We start from the raw sequence: 21,551 nt of genomic DNA on the forward strand, positions 1-21,551 counted from the left end.
TTACCACATCAGGAAGGAAGGTTGCAAAGTGCTGTGCAAGTTCACAGAGAGCTGGCAGGGACGCGCAGGAAGGCTTCACATAAGGGAGAGCACTGAAGCAGGGGCTTGAAAAACAGGAAAGGTTTCAGGGACAGGCGGAACTGGGAGGTGAGGGGTACATTCTGCATTCGGCAAACAGTGTGAGAAAGTACACAGCCTCCTCACAGAAGGCAGCTTCAACTCATAGAAAGGTGGTCAGAACAGAACTTTGGTCTGTAAAGACCAATATTACTCAACCATAAGAACAAAATAAGGCCACCGGCAGTGACACAGATGGACCCAGAGATGGTCACACTGAGTGAAGTCAGACAAATATATATTGCTTATACGCAGAATCTTTTTTAAAAGCGGTACAAATGAACTTATTTACAAAACAAAAATTGAGTGACAGATGTAGAAAACAAATGAGTAGTTATCAAAGGTAACAGGGAGGATAAATTGGAGGCTGGGATTGACATATACACACTATACACAAATCAGTTAACTAATAAGAACCTACTCTGTAGCACAGGGAACTCTACTTAATACTCTGTAATGGCCTATATGAGCTAGAATCTAATGAAGAGTAAATATATATATATATACATGTGTGTGTATGTATGTGTGTAACTGATTCACTTTGCTGTACACATGAAACTAACACATCACTGTGAATCAACTACACTCTAATAAAAATTTTTTTAAGAAAGAACTGTCTTTACTGATGCCTTCTAAATTAGTCACTGAAAGTAAAGCAAGAAAGAATATGAGCAGAGGGGAAGATACACCTGAAATTTTTGGAGGATGAATTTGAATTGGGAAAAGAACAAATTAAGAGGGAAATGCTATCTGGGCAAGAAGTAGCGAGGCAGGAAGGGGCAGGCAGATGGGGAAAACAGTTGTGTTAGTCACTCAGTTGTGTCCAGCTCTTTGTAACCCCACGGACTATAGCCCGCCAGGCTCCTCTGTCCATGGGATTCTCCAGGCAAGAACACTGGAGTGGGTTGCCATTTCCTCCACCGGGGGATCTTCCTGATCTAAGGATCGAACCTGGGTCTCCCACATTACAGGCAGATTCTTTACCATCTGAACCACCAGGGAAGTCTGGAAAGGGGTTGAACTACAAATAAGAAAACAGAGCAAAGAAGTGTAGTCTGCAGTTAAGACAGTAGAATCACTTCTCCCAACTAACAGCAAAGTGGCCTTAGGCAAGTTGCCTAAGCTCTCTAGGCCTGTTTCCTCACCTGCAAAATGACGTGAACAGCACTATCTAAGCAGGCCACTCAGATTCAGTGAGGTGACCAGTGTCAAGCACTGAGCCCCAGTGGCTGGCAGAGAGAGGCACTCAAACTGTTAGCAAACATTACTGATGTCATCTGTGTTACTGTTGCGGTCTGTGTTCCTCTAATGTGAGAGCTATTACAGAAGAGGCAGAATTCACAGGATCTAGCCTCAGCTTGGCTGTAAGTCAAAGGAAGAGGCAGAGATGAAGACGTTTCTCGGCTGGGTTATCTGGCAGTAGAGTTAGTTCTATGGACAGACAGGAACCCAGGAGGCAAAGCATGTTTGAGGAGGAAGACAATGGTGAGTGATGGAGAAAGTGACATTCAAGGGCTGGCACTCTTAACAGGTATCTGTAAAGGGGAAGATGCTTTAGAGCCGAAGACTAGCCACACTCTCCAAAGCGTGTGACCTCTGGCACATGCCCAATGCTGCCCAACTACTCCAGAGGCCAACAAAGGACATGGTAGGGAAAAGAGCTCCAAAGACCTACAGGGGAGAGGCCAACAGGGAGCCAAGCAAAACACAGGAGGAGGAAGAGACCAGAAGACCAGGGAGGCTGTGTCGTCAGACAGTCAGATGAGAAGAAACCTGTGAAGACTGGGTAGCTCGTACCATCATATCATCGGGAGTTAAGGAGAGACTGGGGAATCGAAACACAAAGGAGCAGCCCCAGATATGGCAAAGTCTACCTAACAGAAGCAGGAGGTTAAAGAGTGAGGTGCTGAAGGGGACAGGGAGGGTGGGGTTTCAACCAGCTCTTCAAAATAGGAGAGGATTTCCCTGGTGCTCCAGTGGTTAAGACTCTGCGTTTCCACTGCAGGGGGCACGAGATTGATCCGTGGTCGGAGAAGTGCCGTATGCCAAAAGGCTCAGCCAAAAAGGAAAAAAAGGCAGGGCAGGAGGGTGGTGGGAGAAAGGACAGAGACGGGAAAAGAAAGGCAAAGCCGATTAAGAAAGGGGAATTTAGTGTGTTTTTTTATTTTTTTTAACTTTTTAATAATTGGCATGTAACATTATATTAGTTTCAGGTGTACAACACTGTAATTCAATATTTGGATACACTGCAAAATGAAAAATGATCACCGTAACAAGTTAACATCTGTCACCACAAATAGTTACAGATTTTTTTCCTGGTGATGAGAACTTCTAAGATCTACTCTCTTAAAAACATACAATACAGTGTTATCACCTATAGCCATCAAGCTGTACATTACATCCTCAAGACTCGTTTATGTTACAACTGGACGTCTGTACCACTTACCCCTGTTCACCCATTTTCCCCACCCCATTGCCTCCCACCTCTGTCAACTACTCATCCGATCCCAGTGTCTGTGAACTTGAAGGTTTTTTGTTTGTTTTTAAGTTCACAAATAAGTGAGATCATGCAGTATTTGTCTTTCTCTGCTTGACTTAGGGAATATGCTTTTTCAAAATAACAGTTTCACCGCCTTATCACTGTTAAAAAAAAAAAGTCTGTTCTGCTAAAATTTTAGAAAACAGATAAAGTAAAAATTCAGTAAAAAAAAAAAATCACTAAAAATTGGAAATACATATAGTTTAAAAAGAACATGCAATCAGAGTACATAGAATTCCTACAATCAAAAGAGAGAGAGACAACCCAAAAGAAAAATGGGAAAGCGTAGAGCAAAAATATAAGAAAGACGACAGTTAAATGACCCATACATGTATGGGTCATTTAACAAAAGCACCAAACCTCATTAGTTATCAGGAAAATAGAAATTAAAACCACAATAAAAACTCCTATACACCTATCAGGATGGCTCTAAGTGAATAATAAGCTTTGACAAGGACATGAAGCACATGGAACTGTCATGCATTAACTAGGTGGGAATAACTGAATGTACAACCAATTTGGAGGACGGTTAGGCAAAATCCACCGATCTTGAACACACATATTCCCGATGATCCCAACATGCCATAGGACCACTCACTAAAGGACACACACTGGAATGTTCTTGGCAGCAGCACTTTAGGTAACAGTCCAAAATTGAGGCAACTCAAGTATGCATCAAGCCCAGAAAGGTGGATGACGGTATATTCACACAATGGGGTGCTGCACTGCCGTGAGAGTGACGTGCCGCTTCCCTCCACAGGAAGACATCTTGTTAGATGAACTTAAGCCAGACACGTCAGTGTGTCCTGTATGATTCCATTCACATACAGGTCAAACGCAGCAACCTCACCCACGATGTCAGAAGTCAGGAGCATGGGGGAGGGGGGATAGTAACCGGGGGCGGCTGTCTCACCTCGGTGGTGAAGGCAGAGTCCTAACCAGGAAATTCCTCGATGTTCGGTTTCATGACCTGAGGGCTAACTGCACAGCTATCTCCACTTCACCGAAAATCATTAACTGCACACTGATTATTTGTGCACATTTCTATTATGTTTCAAAGAAAAGTCCAAGCCACTCATAAAACTTATCTCACCCTAAGATAAAATCTTAATTTTTAAAACTTTTTCATTTTAGGTCATTACAAGATGCTAAATATAGTTCCCTGTGCTATACAGTAGGTCCTCGTTGTTAATCTATTTTATATATAGCAGTGTGTAAATGGGCTTCCCTGGTGGCTCAGTGGGAAAGAATCCTCCTGCCGATGCAGGAGACTCGGGATCTATCCCTCGGGGGGAGTATCCCCTGGAGAAGGAAATGGCAACACACTCCTGTATTATTGCCTGGAGAATCCCATGGACAGCAGGCTACAGTCCACGGGGTCACAAAAGAGTCAGACACAACTTACTGACTAAACAACAACAAGTGTGTATATGTTGCTCCCAAAATCCTAATTTATCCCACCTTACCCCTTTTCCCCTTGGGTAACCATAAATTTGTTTTCTATGTCTGTGAGTCTATTTCTATTTTGTAAATAAGTTCATTTGTATCATTTTTTTTTTAGATTCCACGTAGAAGTGATATCATATGGTATTTGTCTTTGTCTGATTTACTTCACTTAGTATGATAATCTCTAGGTTCATCCATGTCACTACTAATGGCATTATGTCATTCTTTCCATGGCTAATACTCCATCGTGTGTGTATACACAAAAATCACATTTTTATCCATTCATCTCTTGATGAACATTTAGGCTGCTTCCACGTCCTGGCTATAGTAAATAATACCACTATGAACACTGGTGTACATACAAGTTTCTGAGTGAGAGTTTTCACCGTTTCCAGCTATATGCCCAAGAGTGGGATTGCAGGACCATATGTAACTAGTTTTAGATTTTTTTAGGTCCCTCCATACTGTTCTCCACAGTGGCTGTGTTAGTAACGTTTAAATTTAATCCTTTCAGATTCTTCCTTCTTTTTCTCAATGAGATATTCAAATACTCTGTTTCCTTTAATATATAACAGACATCTCTTGGTCATTAAATGGACTGCATAACCATAATTTTATGAACATTTAGGTTGCTTCCAATGTTTGTAAAGTTGAGTTTGTTCCATTTGACACTTTCGGTAGTACTGTTTGAGAAGAAGAATGAGATTTTAAAACACAGGACATGTTGTTGATAAAGCAAGAGGAAGGAAAAAAGGCTAAGAAATGAAAAGGCACATGATAAAGGATAAAGGAGTATTAATCAAATACTATTAAATAATAAAAGACTCTTAGATACAGACTACATTTGTCATCAAAAGTAAAAGTACAACTCTCTAAAGAGTTAGGTGATAAATTATAATCAAGTTTCTAGTCTGGAGTTAAAACCAAGATAACACCTTACTACATCAAAGCTGGAAGGAAATGAAAGCAATAAAAATATAATAGCATTTTTCAATTCACAGCTTTGATTTTAAAAATGAAATTAAAGCAGGGACGCTCAAAAACAGTAAAAAAAATTCCCAGGGAAAGAAAGGAAGTTTGCCTGCAATAAGAATTTCATACTTTCAAAAACTAAAAATTTTTGAAAACTCTGTGCTACTTCTAATTCATGTGTGTATCTTGTCAATAATCATCTTCTTCAAAGAAAATCTAATTTTAATATTTTTGATTTATCACTTCTTCAGAAATACAAGATAGGAAAAGAGTTTTCCTGCCTTCTAAGGATAAGGTTCTTCATTTCTAAAAGTACTATAATCAGTTTTGAAAAACAGAATCAAAACCTTCCATGACCTTTCCTGAGTCCCTCTCCTACCAGCTCACACCCATCTCATTTGAAGTCACACACACATTTTTTTCCTGAGTTTGATTTTCCTTCTTCCAAAAAAGAAGATTTTGTGGATACAAAGTTTTTAAAGTGAAACTACTTTTTCTCCGTTTTGTTCCATTTTTATATTAATCAAAGCTTTATATTAATGGGCATTTTCATGCGGCTACAACATAATAATAACTTTCAGGTACTCAAAAGGAGTTTTCTAAGATAAATTGTCCTTAGCTGCCTATGCCATGTGCATTTCATTATATTTTAACTAATATAAACTGACAAAGAATGCAAGACATAACTTTTTAAAAAATCTAAGATACTGAATTCACCCTAACACCAAATTCCTGCCACTTGCCAGGGACAGGAGTTTACTGTAATAGCAAAAGCATTTTAAATTGTGGAACTACAAATCAGCATCTGCAACACTTAATGTCAATCTGCTTACGTTGCTGTGCCAACTAACAGAGACTGGAAAAGATACGAACGTAGCTTACTGGGGCTTATCGAAGATACACAGACAGATAAACTTAAATTCAATATTTAAATGTCATAAATCAATTATACTGTAACTTTAGGAAACCATTAGCAGTAACCATTCAAGTACTTTCCACGGGACAAAGGTCTTCAATTAACAGACATCAAGGAATCCAGTTCTTCTGGGAGAGACCCTATCTACCAGATATTGAATACATCAGGCTCAGATAGCTTGATGTCATTAAGCATCCAATTTCTTTAATTTCCAGATTTCTGAGTCCCTCTTCACCAAGACAACATGACTTTGTCTTGTTTCCCCTACAAGAAACAAGGACAGAACAATCTAGCTAGGCAGACACTCGTGCCTTTCCTGTAATCGTTTCCTTTTCATTACAAATGACTACAGAACTTTTGTGATTTATGATTTTGCTTCCCAGGTAACTTGACTACAGGAAGAACACATACTGAACTGAAGAACACAGACTAAAGAAGAAAAATTTCTGATTTGGGAGACGGGAAGTTTTAGAGTAATGCCGTGTTAGGCATCCAGGCTTCAGTTTTCATTCTCAAATGAAGTTTAGCATGAGTACAACCCTGAAGCCTGGGTCCAATTCTTACTAATATGATCTATCAAAGACTGTGAGCCTGAAAGGCTGAGACACACACTGAGGACTACATTCTCAAAGGAAATACACCCCATGTGCAGTAACAGATCCAGGTAAATGCCTACCAGTCTCCCCCAGCTGGGTAAGCTTCTGATTCCAGCAGGACCAAACCAACTGTATTTTCACCTTACAAATTCCTATACTAAAATCCCATTATATTCTCTCATAAGATGGATGGTATGAAGTAGTAAGAAATATACATATATTGGTCTCTGTGCCTGTGAGTTCCTGATATAGTTCCTGATGCTGAGCTCCTAAAACCCTTGTCTTTGGGGAGTGCTCAGAGAGTCTTATGTTCTAATATTTCTAGTTCCTGACACAGAACTCCTAGGAGCGCTGCAATTTCCTGAGTGATGAGAACATCTAACACCAAGCTCCCAAGTCCCTCTGAACCTGGGGGTGATCAGAATGCCTTTTGTTTTAATGAGGTGCCTTTTGGTGGGCTTCTACGTGGCGGGTAGAAAGAAGCTTGAATTTTCAGGTCCATCCACCATTCTCTGGAGAGGGCCAAGAAATGGAGTTAATAATCCATCATGCCTTCAGGATGAAGACTTCATACAAAGTGCCTCTAGCACAGGGTATAGAGAGACAGCTTCCAAGTGAATGAACGTATCTAAATGCCAGGAGGGTGGCACATCCCAGCTTCATGGGTCTAACACTCCTACTCGGGAGACATCTGGACTTTGCCCTATGAGCCTGACCATGTATCTGCATCCTTCATCATATCTTTTATACAATGCATTACCATAAGCTGGTAAATAAATGGACACTTGCATTTCCACAAGTTCTATGAACTACTCTAACAAATTCTCATGTCCAGGACGGGGGTTATGAGAAAGTGAACTCCTAGCTGGTCAGTCAAAAGTACCAGGAATAACCTGGGACTTGGGACTGGTATCTTAATGGGAAGGCAGTCTTGTAGGACCAAGTCCTTAAGTTGTGGGATCAGAGGTCAGCTCCAGGTAGACAGAATCAGAACTGAATCTAACTGCAGGCCGCTCAGCTGGCATCACAGAATTGGTTGGTATGGGGGGAAACCCACACATTTGGTGACCAGAAGTGAAGTATTGTGTGTGTGCAGGAGACACACAGGAGTGATTTTCCTACACAGATGGTTTCCAGTTTCTTTAGCAATTTTAAGTAAACTCCATCAGCTGAAATGCTCTTAATTTTACTAAGAAAAAAAAATTTTTTTTAATTTCTTGATGCATTCAACATGGATCAGTAGGGGGTTTTTTGTTTGTTTTTTGTTTTTTTAAGAATGAAGAAGAAAAAAATTCTTTTCTGTGATGACAACAGAGAGAGAAATTTTTATTTGTATTATATACTCCAGAAATGAACTCACAGGTTCTCAACAGACCTCTACAGGAAAGAAACTGACAAGGAAAAAAAATGAAGGGAAGGATTTTTCTGGCAGTCCAGTGGTTAGGACTTTGAGCTTCCACAGCAGAGGGTACGGGTTCGATTACTGGTCAGGAACTGAGAGCCCGCTGTGTGGGATCCTCACAAAGTCCGGAAGCCAAAAATAAGGCTCTGGTCTAGAAGGTGACGCTACCTTTTGTACTTATACAATCCCTTCCTCCACAGTGTGAAAGGACAGCCTCAACAACTCTTGAAACTCACCTCCTAGGACTTAGCAACCACTTGTGAGCTCCCACCTCTACATCTGGTAAAAATACAGTGATGTTAGAATTTCAAACATACTGGCTTCAGTTACAAGGCGCGATAACGATACTAACTTATGGTAACTGAAACCTTTATCCCATAATCACTTTATCTTTCTCCAATTCTCAAAGGATTTTAGATTAAAACTGGCACTCTTCTGCTTTTTCCAGTCTCGGAGGCAAACAACATGAAACAATTGTCCTCCAACGAGAGTTTAATTCTCTTTCCCCGGTTTGCCAGAAATGCCACAGGCAAGAATTCAAAACAACTAAGCATTTGCTTGAGTTTTTGCCAAGAAAACTTTCCCCTACTTCCTTGATCATACTGATTCCCTTTTTTAAAAAAATCCTCTTCCATGTGAAAACAAGTGAATAGAACCATATTTTTGCAAACGCCTGTTTTATATGTAGAATCTAACTGGGTTGACCCATTACTTCTTTCTGCGACCTCCCAGGAACCTTCATGCTGGCTGGAGCAGGGACCTCACAAGGAGATAACATTTAAAGCAATGTTTGGGCAGCAGTAACATGGGACCCAAAGGGATTGCTCTAAGGTTTTCAACAGATTAAACTATGGAATACATCCAAGGGAAAAAAATAAACGGAAATGAAAATACAATTACAGCTACCGTCAGTGCACCTGTGAAAACCAATACTGCAGGTTTCAGCCAATAGAACTGGGGTTTTGAATTTTAAATAAAGATCTCTATAACCTGGCAAGGTACTTAACATATCCCAACCTTGCTTTCCTTAACTATTAAATACCTAACACCAGAATATTTAGGAGGACTATGATGATTAAACACCATGTGTCAAATATAAAAATTGAGTGTGTATAACACAGTATAATTGAGTGTATAATAGAAAGAAAACAAGAAATGAGTTATGACTCACAAAAAAATGTAATCACAAATTAAAATTCTACCAACTATAAGCCTTTTTCATTTAACGTTTTATCACACAGAATTCACTCTCTACCAAATATTGTGTGGGTTTCTGGCATGAGCTCACAATATTCCTTCTGCCTGCAGTTTCCATCTAAATATCTTTCTATGTGAAGTCATTTCCAACCTGCTAATCTCTCCAAATCTGCTAATCTCCCCAACCTTCTGCAAGTTAAATATGTCTGTGTTCCCATCACATTGTGCTCATGACATTATTATACATATTATGGTTTAGGGAGAAGTGTGTGAACCCCAATATTTGCTACAGAATTCACTCCTGGGAGCAGAAATCCTTTCACAGCTCAATATATTCATTATCTACCAGGGACCAGTGCACGGTAGGCAATAAATAAACATCTGTGAATGTATGAATGCATGTATTAATTGTTCCTTTTTTCATCTTCTAAAAGGGGGGGAAATGTCAAACACCTCCTAAAGTGATTTCCATTTTTAATACAGATTATAACAAAAACAAATCTCTCATTTTAGTGGAAATGAGATTTAGTGGAAATTTAAATGGAAATTAAATTAGGGAGATTTAAATCAAAATTCAGTTTCCATTTAGTGGAAATTTTAGCGTATACACAGTTAACCACAGAACTGCTTCTATCACCTCGACACAATACTTACTGGCTGGAACAATGAAATCTCCATGTAACTCATAGGTCATCAGCGGCTCTGGAAGACTCCTACATGGAAAAGACAGCTCAGAATTACCAAACAGGTCAACTCTCTTTGCACTTTTTATAAAAAGGATATTCAATATGTCATGCATTTCTTTATGTGCAAAACTCTCCAAGAAATATTTTACATATCAAAAAAGATACATCATTCAAATGGATTCCTTTATTAAGTGTTATCTGCACCAGGCATTATCAAAAGCTCAAGCAGTCACAAATCCCTATCGGATCTAAGCACATAGTATTTCACATTTAATGTAGGAAAGTACCTTTATAAACATCTGATTTCATATATAAAACTTCCTTCCACAGACTAATTTATTTAAGGTCAAACATTTTATCCAACCAAATATAAACATAATATTGGCAATCACCCTAGGGCATTCATTGAAGATGCCACAAAAACTATATGGAGAAGATTAAACAAACTTAAAGAAATCAAGCCCCCTCCTCTTACATCTCTTATAAAAATATAATGTTTAATTTTGATATATGCCTATGAAACAAAGACATAAAATAAAATTGAGAACAACTTTAAAAAAATCATTTTAATTTTCTACAAAGCAGATTACATAAATAGTAGATTTCATACTGTGGTCAACAGAATGTTAGTTCAACCAACATTTATATGTATCTTAAACTTTAAAAGACCAGATCTTCAAACTCTATAAACACTTAAAGAACACTAAGATGAGTTATCAATCTGCACTCGCTTTCTGGAGGGCAATCTGGCAACATAAAAGATAAAAACTTCTTAAAACACTTAGATCATGAAGCCCAGAAATTCTTCTTCAAATGTTTTTTAAAAAATTAAAGACATATATACACACAGAAAAAAAATTTAAAACACATTCAAATCACATTCAAAATGCCAGGGATAAAGAAGGTCATTTCACACTGACAAAGAGGTCAATTCATCAAGAAGACATAACAATCCTAATTTTTTAAACAATCCTAAATGAGTTTTTTAAATTTATTAATTTATTTTGGCTGTGCCCCCATGACTTGCAGGTTCTTAGGGTTCAATCCCTGCCCTCAGTCTCGGCAATGAAAGCACAGAATCCTAATGGACTGCCAGGGAATTTGCAATAATCATAAATGTTAATGGGTCTAATAACAGGATCTTCAAAATCCATGAAGCAAAAACTGATGGAACCACAAGGAGGAAAAAGACAAGTCCACAAATGTGACCAGAGATTTAAACATCTCTCTGTTTCAGTAACTGATAAAAACAAGTAGGCAAAAATAAGATAATAAATAACAAGCAGACAAAATCAATTAGGATACAGATTTGACCAAAGCTACCAACCATCAATGTACCTAATTGGTATCAAAGCGAAAGTGAGTCGCTCAGTCGTGTCCAACTCTTTGCAATCCCATGGACTACACAGTCCATGGAATTCTCTAGGCCAGTATACTGGAGTAGGGTAGCCTTTCCCTTCTCTAGGGGATCTTCCCAACCCAGGGATCAAACCCAGGTCTTCTGCATTGCAGGCAGATTCTTTACCAGCTAAGCTGCAAGGGAAGCCCACCTAATTGGTATTCCTGTCACCTAAATGACACTGTATCCAAAATCAACAGAAAACACATTCTTTCCTAGTGCATATGGAGGACTCATCATGATAAAGATATCCTGGACCATGAAACAAATCTCAATAAATTTAAAGGGTTCAATTTATACAGGGTATTTCTGTTTACAATTAAAAACTGAATTAGACATCAGTTGCGGGGAGCCGGTGGGAGGCACTCCGCCCGTGGCAAAGGTCATGAGGAAGGAGGCTCGACATACGCAAAGGTGGGATCGAGCCTCAGGAGTCCCCCTGGAAATCCTCGACCATCTACCCCCATAACCAGAGCCTGCCTACTTTACAACTTTGTGCTGTCACCTACACCTCTGACTTTACGGGGGGCTGTCCCCCACCACCTCTTTTGGAGGAGTTAACTTAGAGCTCCAGTTAATAATAATTCCTGGGTGTGACAGGAGTGTTTCAACCTACAAACTCCTCTGAAGGTTCTCTAGCCTGCCTGACAGGCTTGTCCAGCCACGTGTGATTGCTCACAGCCTCCCAACCGTTAGAGGCACGAGATGCTTTAAACCTTCTAAAACAGGTTCTTTAGAGAAGTTAGAAAACTATTAGTGTAAGTATAGTGGGCTGATTAGAAATTGTATTGGTGAAGGGTTTTTCATTTGTTGAGCCAATGTTTACGCTAAGTCTCCACATCCCCTGCCCTTATACACATTAATGAATATATAGAAGAAATAAGTATTAACCTTTGATATTAATCATGTTGGACCTTAGGCTAAGTAAATTCTTTCCTTAACTAAAACCCACTACACCCTCACCCTATAGGAATGTAACTTTATTTGGGTGGCGTCTGTTTTAAGAATAATCACCCCTGGAAAAATAAGTGTCCTGGTTGACTGACCTCTGTCACAAGGAGAGGGTCATAAATTGTCAGCAGGCCCCCTGGCCAGAAGATGATGTAACACCCCTAAGACCTCTGTATACATTTGTATGAAGCACCTGACTTTGATAAAAGTCAGGACTGCTGACCCCGCGTGACTTTTGCATAACATCTCAGTGTATAAAAGAAGACCATGGAAAATAAGAATTGGGATCAGTTTCTCGAAATACTGGTCTCCCCATGTCACTCTCTCTCTCAAACTCTGGCTGAGTCTTCATCTGGAGCGCAGAACCCGCCATGCTTACTAATTATGCCTGGGCTTCTAAGATCCGACGGGGGAGGCCTCAGTGTCTCCTCTCCTTCGGGAGAACAGAAGGACACCTGTGGCCTACGTAAGTGGTGCAAACTTCTTGTCTTGAAGTTTTATTGGTCTCCCGTGCAAACCAAGCTACTCAGCCTCTTTTCTCCACTGAATTTTCCTATTGAGCTATCCTCATTCTATTACTCTTTACATCTCTAATTAATATCTAATTGAAGCTATTGTATCCTGATCCTCACGGATGCCATCCCCGCTTCGAATACCCTGGATCAGCAGGGGCTGGACCCCGGCAATCAGTAACAGAGATATCTTTTCCAGTCCTGTGGCCACTGCTGAGTTTTCCAAATTTGCTGGCTCATTGAGTGCAGCACTTTCACAGCATCATCTTTCAGGATTTGGAATAGCTCAACTGGAATTCCATCACCTCCACTAGCTTTGTTCGTAGTGATGTTTTCTAAGGCCCACTTGACTTCACATTCCAGGATGTCTGGCTTTAGGTCAGTACACCATCGTGATTATCTGGGTCATGAAGATCTTTTTTGTACAGTTCTTCTGTGTATTCTTGCCATCTCTTCTTAATATCTTCTGCTTCTGTTAGGTCCATACCATTTCTGTCCTTTATTGAGCCCATCTTTGATGAAATGTTCCTTTGGTATCTCTGATTTTCTTGAAAAGATCTCTAGTCTTTCCCATTCTGTTGTTTTCCTCTATTTCTTTGCATTGATCGCTGAAGAAGGCTTTCTTATCTCTTCTTGCTACTCTTTGTAACTCTACGTTCAGATGTTTATATCTTTCCTTTTCTCCTTTGCTTTTCACTTCTCTTCTTTTCATAGCTATTTGTAAGGCCTCCCCAGACAGCCATTTTGCTTTTTTGCATTTCTTTTCTGATCCCTGTCTCCTGTACAATGTCACGAACCTCATTCCATAGTTCATCAGGCACTCTATCTATCAGATCTAGGCCCTTAAATCTATTTCTCACTTCCACTGTATAATCATAAGGGATTTGATTTAGGTCATACCTGAATGGTCTAGTGATTTTCCCTACTTTCTTCAATTTAAGTCTGCATTTATTTTTATTTTTCTGGGCTCCAAAATCACTGCAGATGGTGACTGCAGCCATGAAATTAAAAGACACTTACTCCTTGGAAGGAAAGTTATGACCAATCTAGATAGCATATTCAAAAGCAGAGACATTACTTTGCCAATAGTCTGTCTAGTCAAGGCTATGGTTTTTCCTGTGGTCATGTATGGATGTGAGAGTTGGACTGTGAAGAAGGCTGAGCGCTGAAGAATTGATGCTTTTGAACTGTGGTGTTGGAGAAGACTCTTGAGAGTCCCTTGGACTGCAAGGAGATCCAACCAGTCCATTCTGAAGGAGATCAGCCCTGGGATTTCTTTGGAAGGAATGATGCTAAAGCTGAAACTCCAGTACTTTGGCCACCTCATGCAAAGAGTTGACTCATTGGAAAAGACTGTGATGCTGGGAGGGATTGGGGGCAGGAGGAGAAGGGGACGACAGAGGATGAGATGGCTGGATGGCATCACTGACTCAATGGACGTGAGTCTGAGTGAACTCCAGGAGTTGGTGTTGGACAGGGAGGCCTGGCGTGCTGCGATTCATGGGGTCGCAAAGAGTCGGACACAACTGAATGACTGATCTGATCTGATCTGAACAGAGATATCTAGAAAACCTCAAAGAAAGGAAAACTAGGAAGTACTGTGAATTAAAATGAAAATAAGACGTATCAGAATTTAAGGGATATTGGTAAAACAGTATTTGGGGGAAATTTTATACCACTAAGTACTTACGTTAGAAAAACGTCTTAAACTTTCTACCCTGAACAGCCAAAAAAAAAAAAAAAAAGTAAATTAAACTGAAAATAAGCAGAAAAACAGAAACAAAGATCAGAGCAGAAGTCAATCAAACAGAAAACAAAACACAACAGAGAAAATAAGTGAATACAAAAACCGGTTCTAAATAATCCATAAAGTTGGTAAGTCTGCGGCTGCTCAGTACTCAGTTGTGTCCAATTCTTTTGTGACCCCATGGACTACAGCCTGCCAGCTCCTCTGTCCATGGGATTCTCTACGCAAGAATACTGGAGTGGGTTGCCATTTCCTTCTCCATGGGATCTTCCCCACCCAGGGATCGAACCCAGGGTTCTTACATCTCCTGCACCGGCAGATGGGTTCTTTACCACTAGCGCCACCTGGGAAGCCTAGCCATAATAATTAGGAAATAAAAGACAGAAAACACAAATCACCAGTCACAAGTAACAGAGGTGACTGAAGAATCACTGCTGGCTCTAAAGAAAATAAAATATTATGAAACTATTCATGCCCACAAATTCAACAGTTTAGATGAAATGGACAAATGTCTTAACAGACATAAACTATCAAAGCTCACTCCATAAGAAGTACTTACTCTAAGAAACAGCTATCCCACATCTGTTAGAGAAAATGAATTTGTAAACATCATGCCAGTAAGAAAACTCTAGACCCAGACGACTCACTGATAAATTCTACCAAACAATTAAAGAAGAAATACTACCAATTCTATGTAAATCCTTCCAGAAAGTATAAGAGGGAATACTTTCTAAGTCATTCCTTGATATCAGCATTTACCTTAGTATTAATACCAAAATTAAAGACAAAAAGACTATAGATATTACTGATATTACTCATGAATGTAGATGCAACTATTCTACATAAAGTGTTAACAACTGGAATTCAGTAAGATAAATAAAAGGATAATACATCATGACTAAGTTGGGTTTATCACAGAAATTATTGGTTTTTTAGTCGCTAAGTCATGCCCGACTCCTCTGTGACCCCATGGACTGTGGCCTGCCAGATTCCACCATCCGTGGGATTTTCCTGGCAAGAATACTGGAATGGGTTGCCGTTTCCTCCTTCAGGGGATCTTCCCAACCCAGGGATTGAACCCACATTTCCTGCATCGGCAGGCAAGATTCTTTACCACTGAACCACCAAGAAAGCCCATCACAGAAACGTAACTGCCTTAATATTAAAATAAAATTAATGCAACTCACAACCACCACCACCACTCTAGCAAACTAAAGAAGAAAAACTGTAAGTTCATCTCAATAGACAATTTAGAGGAGAAAGGATAGTTTTTCCCACAAATGGTACTGAAGCAACTGGATATCCACATTCAAAAGTGAACTCAGATCCATACTCTGTATCTTATAAAACAACTAACTTAAAATAGATCATAGACCTACGTGTAAAACTTAAAACTATAAAACTCCTGGAAGAAAACAAAATCTTTGTGACTTTGCATTAGGCAAAAGTACAGTCCATAGCAACTAATAAATAAATGCAACATCATCAAAAGTTTTAAACGCTCTTTGAAGGACACTTTGAAGGGAATAAAAAGACAAGCCACAAAGGTTGGAAGAAAACATTTGCAAAGCAGATATCTAAGGATCTGTATCCAAAATAACAAGATCTGGCAAGGATATAAAGGAAATGGGACTTTTGTATATCATAAGTGGGAATGTAAAAAAAACATAGCCACTCTGGAAAGAAGCTTGTCCGTTTCCCCAAAAGTTAAATATATACCTGTCATAAGACCCAGGCACTATACTCTTAGGATTCACGCAAGAGAAATGAAAGCCTCGGTGCTCAGTTGTGTCTGGTTCTTTGTGACCCCATGGACTGTAGCCTGCCAGGCTCCTCTGTGCCTGGAATTTTCCAGGCAAGAATATTGAACTGAATTGCCATTTCCTTCTCCAGGAGATCTTCCCACCCAGGGATCAAACACCAGTTTCTTGTATCCCCTGCACTGGCAGGAGGATCCTTTACCACTGGCGCCACCTGGGAAGCCTAAGTTCACTCAAAAGATTTATACACAAAGGTGTTTAGCAGCTTTATTTCTAACAGCCAAAAGCAACAAATAATGCAAGTATCTATTGACAGGTAAATGGATAAAAGAAGAAATTTGTGGTATATCCATAAAAAGCAACACCAGTTAGCAATTGGTGCTTGCTACAACATAGGTGAATCTCAAATTATACCAAGTGAAAGAACCCAGATTTTTTTTTTTACTTTTTTGGCCATGCAGCATGTGGGATCCCAGAACCCTGACCAGGGATGGAACCAGTGCCCCCTGCGTTGGAAGAGCCTCGTCTTACCCTCTGGACCACCAGGGAAGTCCAAGAACCCAGATTTTTTAAAGTATATGCTGTATGACTCCATTTATATGAAATTACAGGAAATGTCAATTAATGTATAGTGACAGAAAACAAGCCAAGTGGTTTGCCCAGGGATGAGGGAATGAGAAGAAAAGAGTCAGAGAGAGGGAATTCAAAGGGGTTTGAGGAACCCCTGATGGCAGGTTCACCATCCAGACTTTGCTGACGGCATCACAGATGTACATGCACATCAAACTTGTCAAAAGATATTCTACGAATATATGCAGTTTATTGTACATCAATTACACTTCAATAAAACTGCTTTGCAAAACAGATGCAAAAATATATTTACAGACTATGCTCCCCCTACATTTAATTTTTTACTGAATAAATTTCACTTAGAACATTAGATAAGTGGAAGGTGTACAGTGTGTTATTTTGATAATTCATATATTGTGATGTGATAACTGATTTAGCAGTATTTATCACATCACCTAATTATAGTCCACTGTTGTTGTCTACAGTCGTTATACTGTGCATTACATCTCTGTGGCCTGTTTACCACCCTTTACAGGTCTGTCCCCTTTAACACCAGTCTCATCCTTCCACCAGGCCCCTCCAGCCACTATTTATCTTACATACAATGTACAATGCTGCAACACACACACACACACCGACAACTGGAGACAGTGGAACTAAACCTGAAAAGCACTAGTGAAGAAAAGCTGTTCTCTGGCTTCCTCTCTCTCCCCTTCATCCCCTATACTCAAAGAAGAAAAATAAAACGAATTACACCACAGACTAAATAAAGAAAAAGACGACGCAATCAAAACGCAAAGCTCTGGTTTTGCTTCAAAACGGGATCAAGGAGGAAGGAGGGATAAAGGAAACTGTTTATCTGTCAGAGAATGAAAGTTAAAGGGTTCCAAAAAGAAAAGAAAAGGGGGTGGGGGATGAGATCGCTTAGAAGTCCCATAGAGAGTGTTTCATTTCCAATAAAAATGAATTTGTATCTAAATATCTTCATGCTACTTACATCATTGCTGTATGTCTAGCCAAGCTATGCGGCATAAAAAAAATAATTAAGTATTGGTTTTTTTTAGGTTTTTTTTTTTTAATTTTGGCTGCTCTAGGTCTTCCTTGTGGCTCGTGGGCTATTTCCGGTGGCACACGGGCTCAGTAATCACCATTCATGGGCTTGGATGCCCTGCAGCATGTGGGATCCTAGCTCCCTGACCAGAGATTGAATCCAGAGATTGGCCCGCATCGGAAGGCGGATTCTTCACCACTAGACCACCTCGGAAACCCCTTAACTATTGTTTTATTACTGTTAACGCTGGGGAAGCAGTAATAAAAATGACAAGATTCCCACATACAACGCACTATACCGAGTCACCACATCGGTCAGCTTCTCACCCAACGTGAGACATTTTGGACACCTGGGGGCAGGGGAGGCCCTCTCGTTGTCCCAGCACTTGGGGAATTACTGGAACTCCCTGGAGGAGGAAATGGCAACCCACTCCAGTATGCTTACCTGGAGAATCCCACGGACAGAGGAGCCTGGCGGGCTACAGTCCAAGGGGTTGCAAAGAGTTGGACATGACTTGAGCGCACAAGCATGATACATTTTGTCTTTTCTATTTGGCCCCTTTTTTAAAGTCCTTATCTTTTCTGAGATACACTCAAATATTTATGAGTGCAGCAATATGATGGTTTAGAAAATCTCTAAAGTATTATCTCTAAAACGTGGCAGTAGGGAGACTGATGAAACAAGAAGTGTCGGATGTTGAAAACTGAAGAAGCACGATACTGGGACGATGAGAAGTCATTATATTCATCTTCAAGCCTATATGTTTGAAATTTTTTAAATATAAAATACGTACTATCAGTTGACTTTAACGTGCTGTTGGAACCCAAATAGCATTTCCCTGAAAAATAATCCTGTGTGTTGGTTAAAAAGAACTCGTGCTGGGGAGGCAGTGCCATTTGACTGCCAGACAAAAATCAAAGTCCCCAGCAGACCCACAGCCGAGGGGCTGCAGCTGCGGCTATTTCCCATTCCTTTGCTCCAAGTACTTGTCCTTCCTCTAACCTCCAGCTTTGTGATCATTCAGTTCCTTTATTTTTTCAAGGAAGGTGAATGCTCATAGAAATGTTGAACCTTCTTTGCACTCTATAGCAAATATGTGAAACTCAAAGTTCATCTTTAAAAAACACCTCATCAATTAAACGTCTTTTCAAATAGCTTTGTATCTTTGTGTCATTATCATAAGTGTTTAACTTCACAGGGTTTACATTTAAATTAAGATATCTTCACTTTAGCCTACAACACAAAGAAAAGATTCAATGAATGTTAATAAATAGCCTTCTTCCTCACTGTTTCAGAGCATTTAATTCCGAAAACTCACATCCGCATTTCAAAACCCAAGTCTCTTCCAATTCTCTTCAGTTGAAATTGATCTGTCAGCTGATGTTCAGTATGGACCACATTTCCTGGAGCATCACATTAGGTACCTCATAGTTTATACTTGCATATAAACTTTCACTTTTGAGTTGCACATGCAGAGTCAACATTGGCTGTGTGTTAGACACAGTCTGCTCTTCCCCCTGCTACCAAGAGAAGCTCACCTCAAATACTGTTTCAGGGCACTTGTTATTGTCTTCACTTCCCAATCGACGGAATTCTCCAGGTCTACCTCGTTGCAGGTCTTCACATCTAGTGAGCAAGCAAGGAAGAAACAAATATTAAAACCTGACCATTCAGAGGCCCTCTTGACTGCCTGACAATGCTTCGATTCTTAAACAGCCAAACCACAAATATTGAGTTCTGCGGTTTCCTATAAAAAACATTACATACAATTTCTTATCATATTACAAGCCATGTTCTATTCTCAGACATTTCTAGCACTTCAGAAAATCTGTAGTGGAGATCAAAGTAAAAGGGTAAGGGTTGGGCTAGGAGTATGGAAGATCTTAAAAAAGCATTTCAGTATTCACAACTGCAAAGCATAGATCGCTATTACTACTACTATTATAAGATGCTACTCAGCAGCCATGGCTTATAGCATGTGACATACGAAGTGCCTACATATCTGAACTTGCTTCGGGTGGCATTATTGTTATCACACTGTGTTATGACAGGGGAAACAGCACCCTTAATGTTAAAATTACTATGAGAAGATCAACAACTCAGTGGAGAAGAAGGAAGCTAAGTCTGGTCCCACACGTCTAAGGTTTGCACACATCATACTATCTCTCCAAAGACTAATATATGATCAACCAAAACAGAAATACGATGACACACAAATTTAAAAAGCCTTTTATGAGTAATCTTTCCTATTAACGTTACAATTTATACTCTCATCCAGGAGGTATTTATTAGAAGCCACTACAAAACATTTCTGACATTCATGCTAAATTGGTTTTCTTTGTCCTGAAATTAATTAATAATGTGTTTCTTCCAAATGCCCTTTCAAATACCTAGTAAGCTCTAAAGACATAAAACATGCACTAAAAAAAAAAACAAGAAGAGTTGAAGGCGAAGGGGCAGGAGAGGGAGGAGGAGATTGATTTTGATTGGAAAAGGAAAGTCAGTTCTGAAATTTAAAAAAAAGGATGGTGGGAAAAGCAAGCATTCTGAGTGTGGTGGCATCTCTGAGCCCCGGAAGGATGTGACCCAGTAGCAGGGAAGAGAGTGCATCAAAGGATCACATGCCTAGGCTTAAGTCCCGCTGCAAACCTGACCAGCTTCATCACTCCAAGTCAGTTCTAACCTATCTGAAGGTCAGCTCTTCCTGCGCTCAATGGAGGTGACATAAACACTCTATTGAGAGCATCAAAGTCAATCAGGGCTGTATGCAGACTTCCATGAATCATTAAATGTGCAGGTAATCACCACAGCTGAGTCACCAAAAGTATAAGCATTCTACCCAAAGAGAGAAGCAGTAAATGGGTTATGATGAATGACATCAGTCAATCAACAGAAACTGGTTTGAGTTTCTATACTCCGACCATGCAAAGGAGAAAATAAGAGATTTGTGAAAGAGACTTATTTCTCCCTCACTCCAGAATGTTTCAACTAAGATTCCCCAAAAAACTAGTTGTTTCAGGGTTTTTTTCCTTTATTGTACTATATTTGTCTAAATATGCAAGGCAACACTTTGTTGGTATACCCTTTCCAAATTAAAGCTCAAAAAAGAAAATCCTGTTCAAACGGAACAGTGCATTAAGTCACGCATGCCACTTAAAAGAAAAAGGATGCGTGACAACACAATGCTATGCTCAAATTTTTTGAAAATAAAGTAAAACAGGAAGTGATGGTTATTTCACAGCCGTAACATCAGATATATGAAGTCAATTACTCAAAAGTCTAGAGACTTTTTAAAGCACTTCAACAGCTCTTGATTACAGCAACTGACAGCAAGATGCAATAAACTACAACAATGGCAATTGACACTGATCACATTTTGATCGGTTCCTACAATTCAGAACTCATTTGTTACTGCGCTTGTCAGACAAGCCACAGATACATTCAAGAAATCAAATTAAGCACCCTGATTAAAGGTGCAATCCTTTATAACTAGGACTAAATAATTCTGCTCTAAAGGCTCTGCCAACCAATTACTGCAGTAACTGAATATTCTCTCTCTCATTAAATCAATTATTTAAATCTCATACAAGTCAGATAACATTTTCAATTAACTTGCTACCAGCAAATCACCATTTTAAAATCCAGGAGGCTTCGAAAGGAAATCTTTCACTTTCAGCTTTTGACGATTAT

General features: G+C 39.6%; 1 protein-coding gene across 16 annotated transcripts in view; it reads right to left on the bottom strand.

Moving 5' to 3' along the window:
- ARHGAP10 (Rho GTPase activating protein 10) overlaps nt 1-21,551 on the bottom strand; it is a 390,783-nt gene that overhangs the window by 129,458 nt on the left and 239,774 nt on the right. For all 16 annotated transcript variants that reach the window (XM_055550841.1, XM_055550840.1, XM_055550839.1 and 13 more), the window contains 2 exons: nt 19,400-19,487; nt 9,840-9,898 (listed from right to left, as the gene is read on the bottom strand). In XM_055550841.1, coding sequence (XP_055406816.1) covers nt 9,840-9,898; nt 19,400-19,487 — 147 coding nt within the window. The remainder of the gene's footprint in view (nt 1-9,839; nt 9,899-19,399; nt 19,488-21,551) is intronic.

Source organism: Bubalus kerabau, chromosome 16 (assembly GCF_029407905.1).
Source record: "Bubalus kerabau isolate K-KA32 ecotype Philippines breed swamp buffalo chromosome 16, PCC_UOA_SB_1v2, whole genome shotgun sequence".
NCBI classification, from domain to species: domain Eukaryota; kingdom Metazoa; phylum Chordata; class Mammalia; order Artiodactyla; family Bovidae; genus Bubalus; species Bubalus kerabau.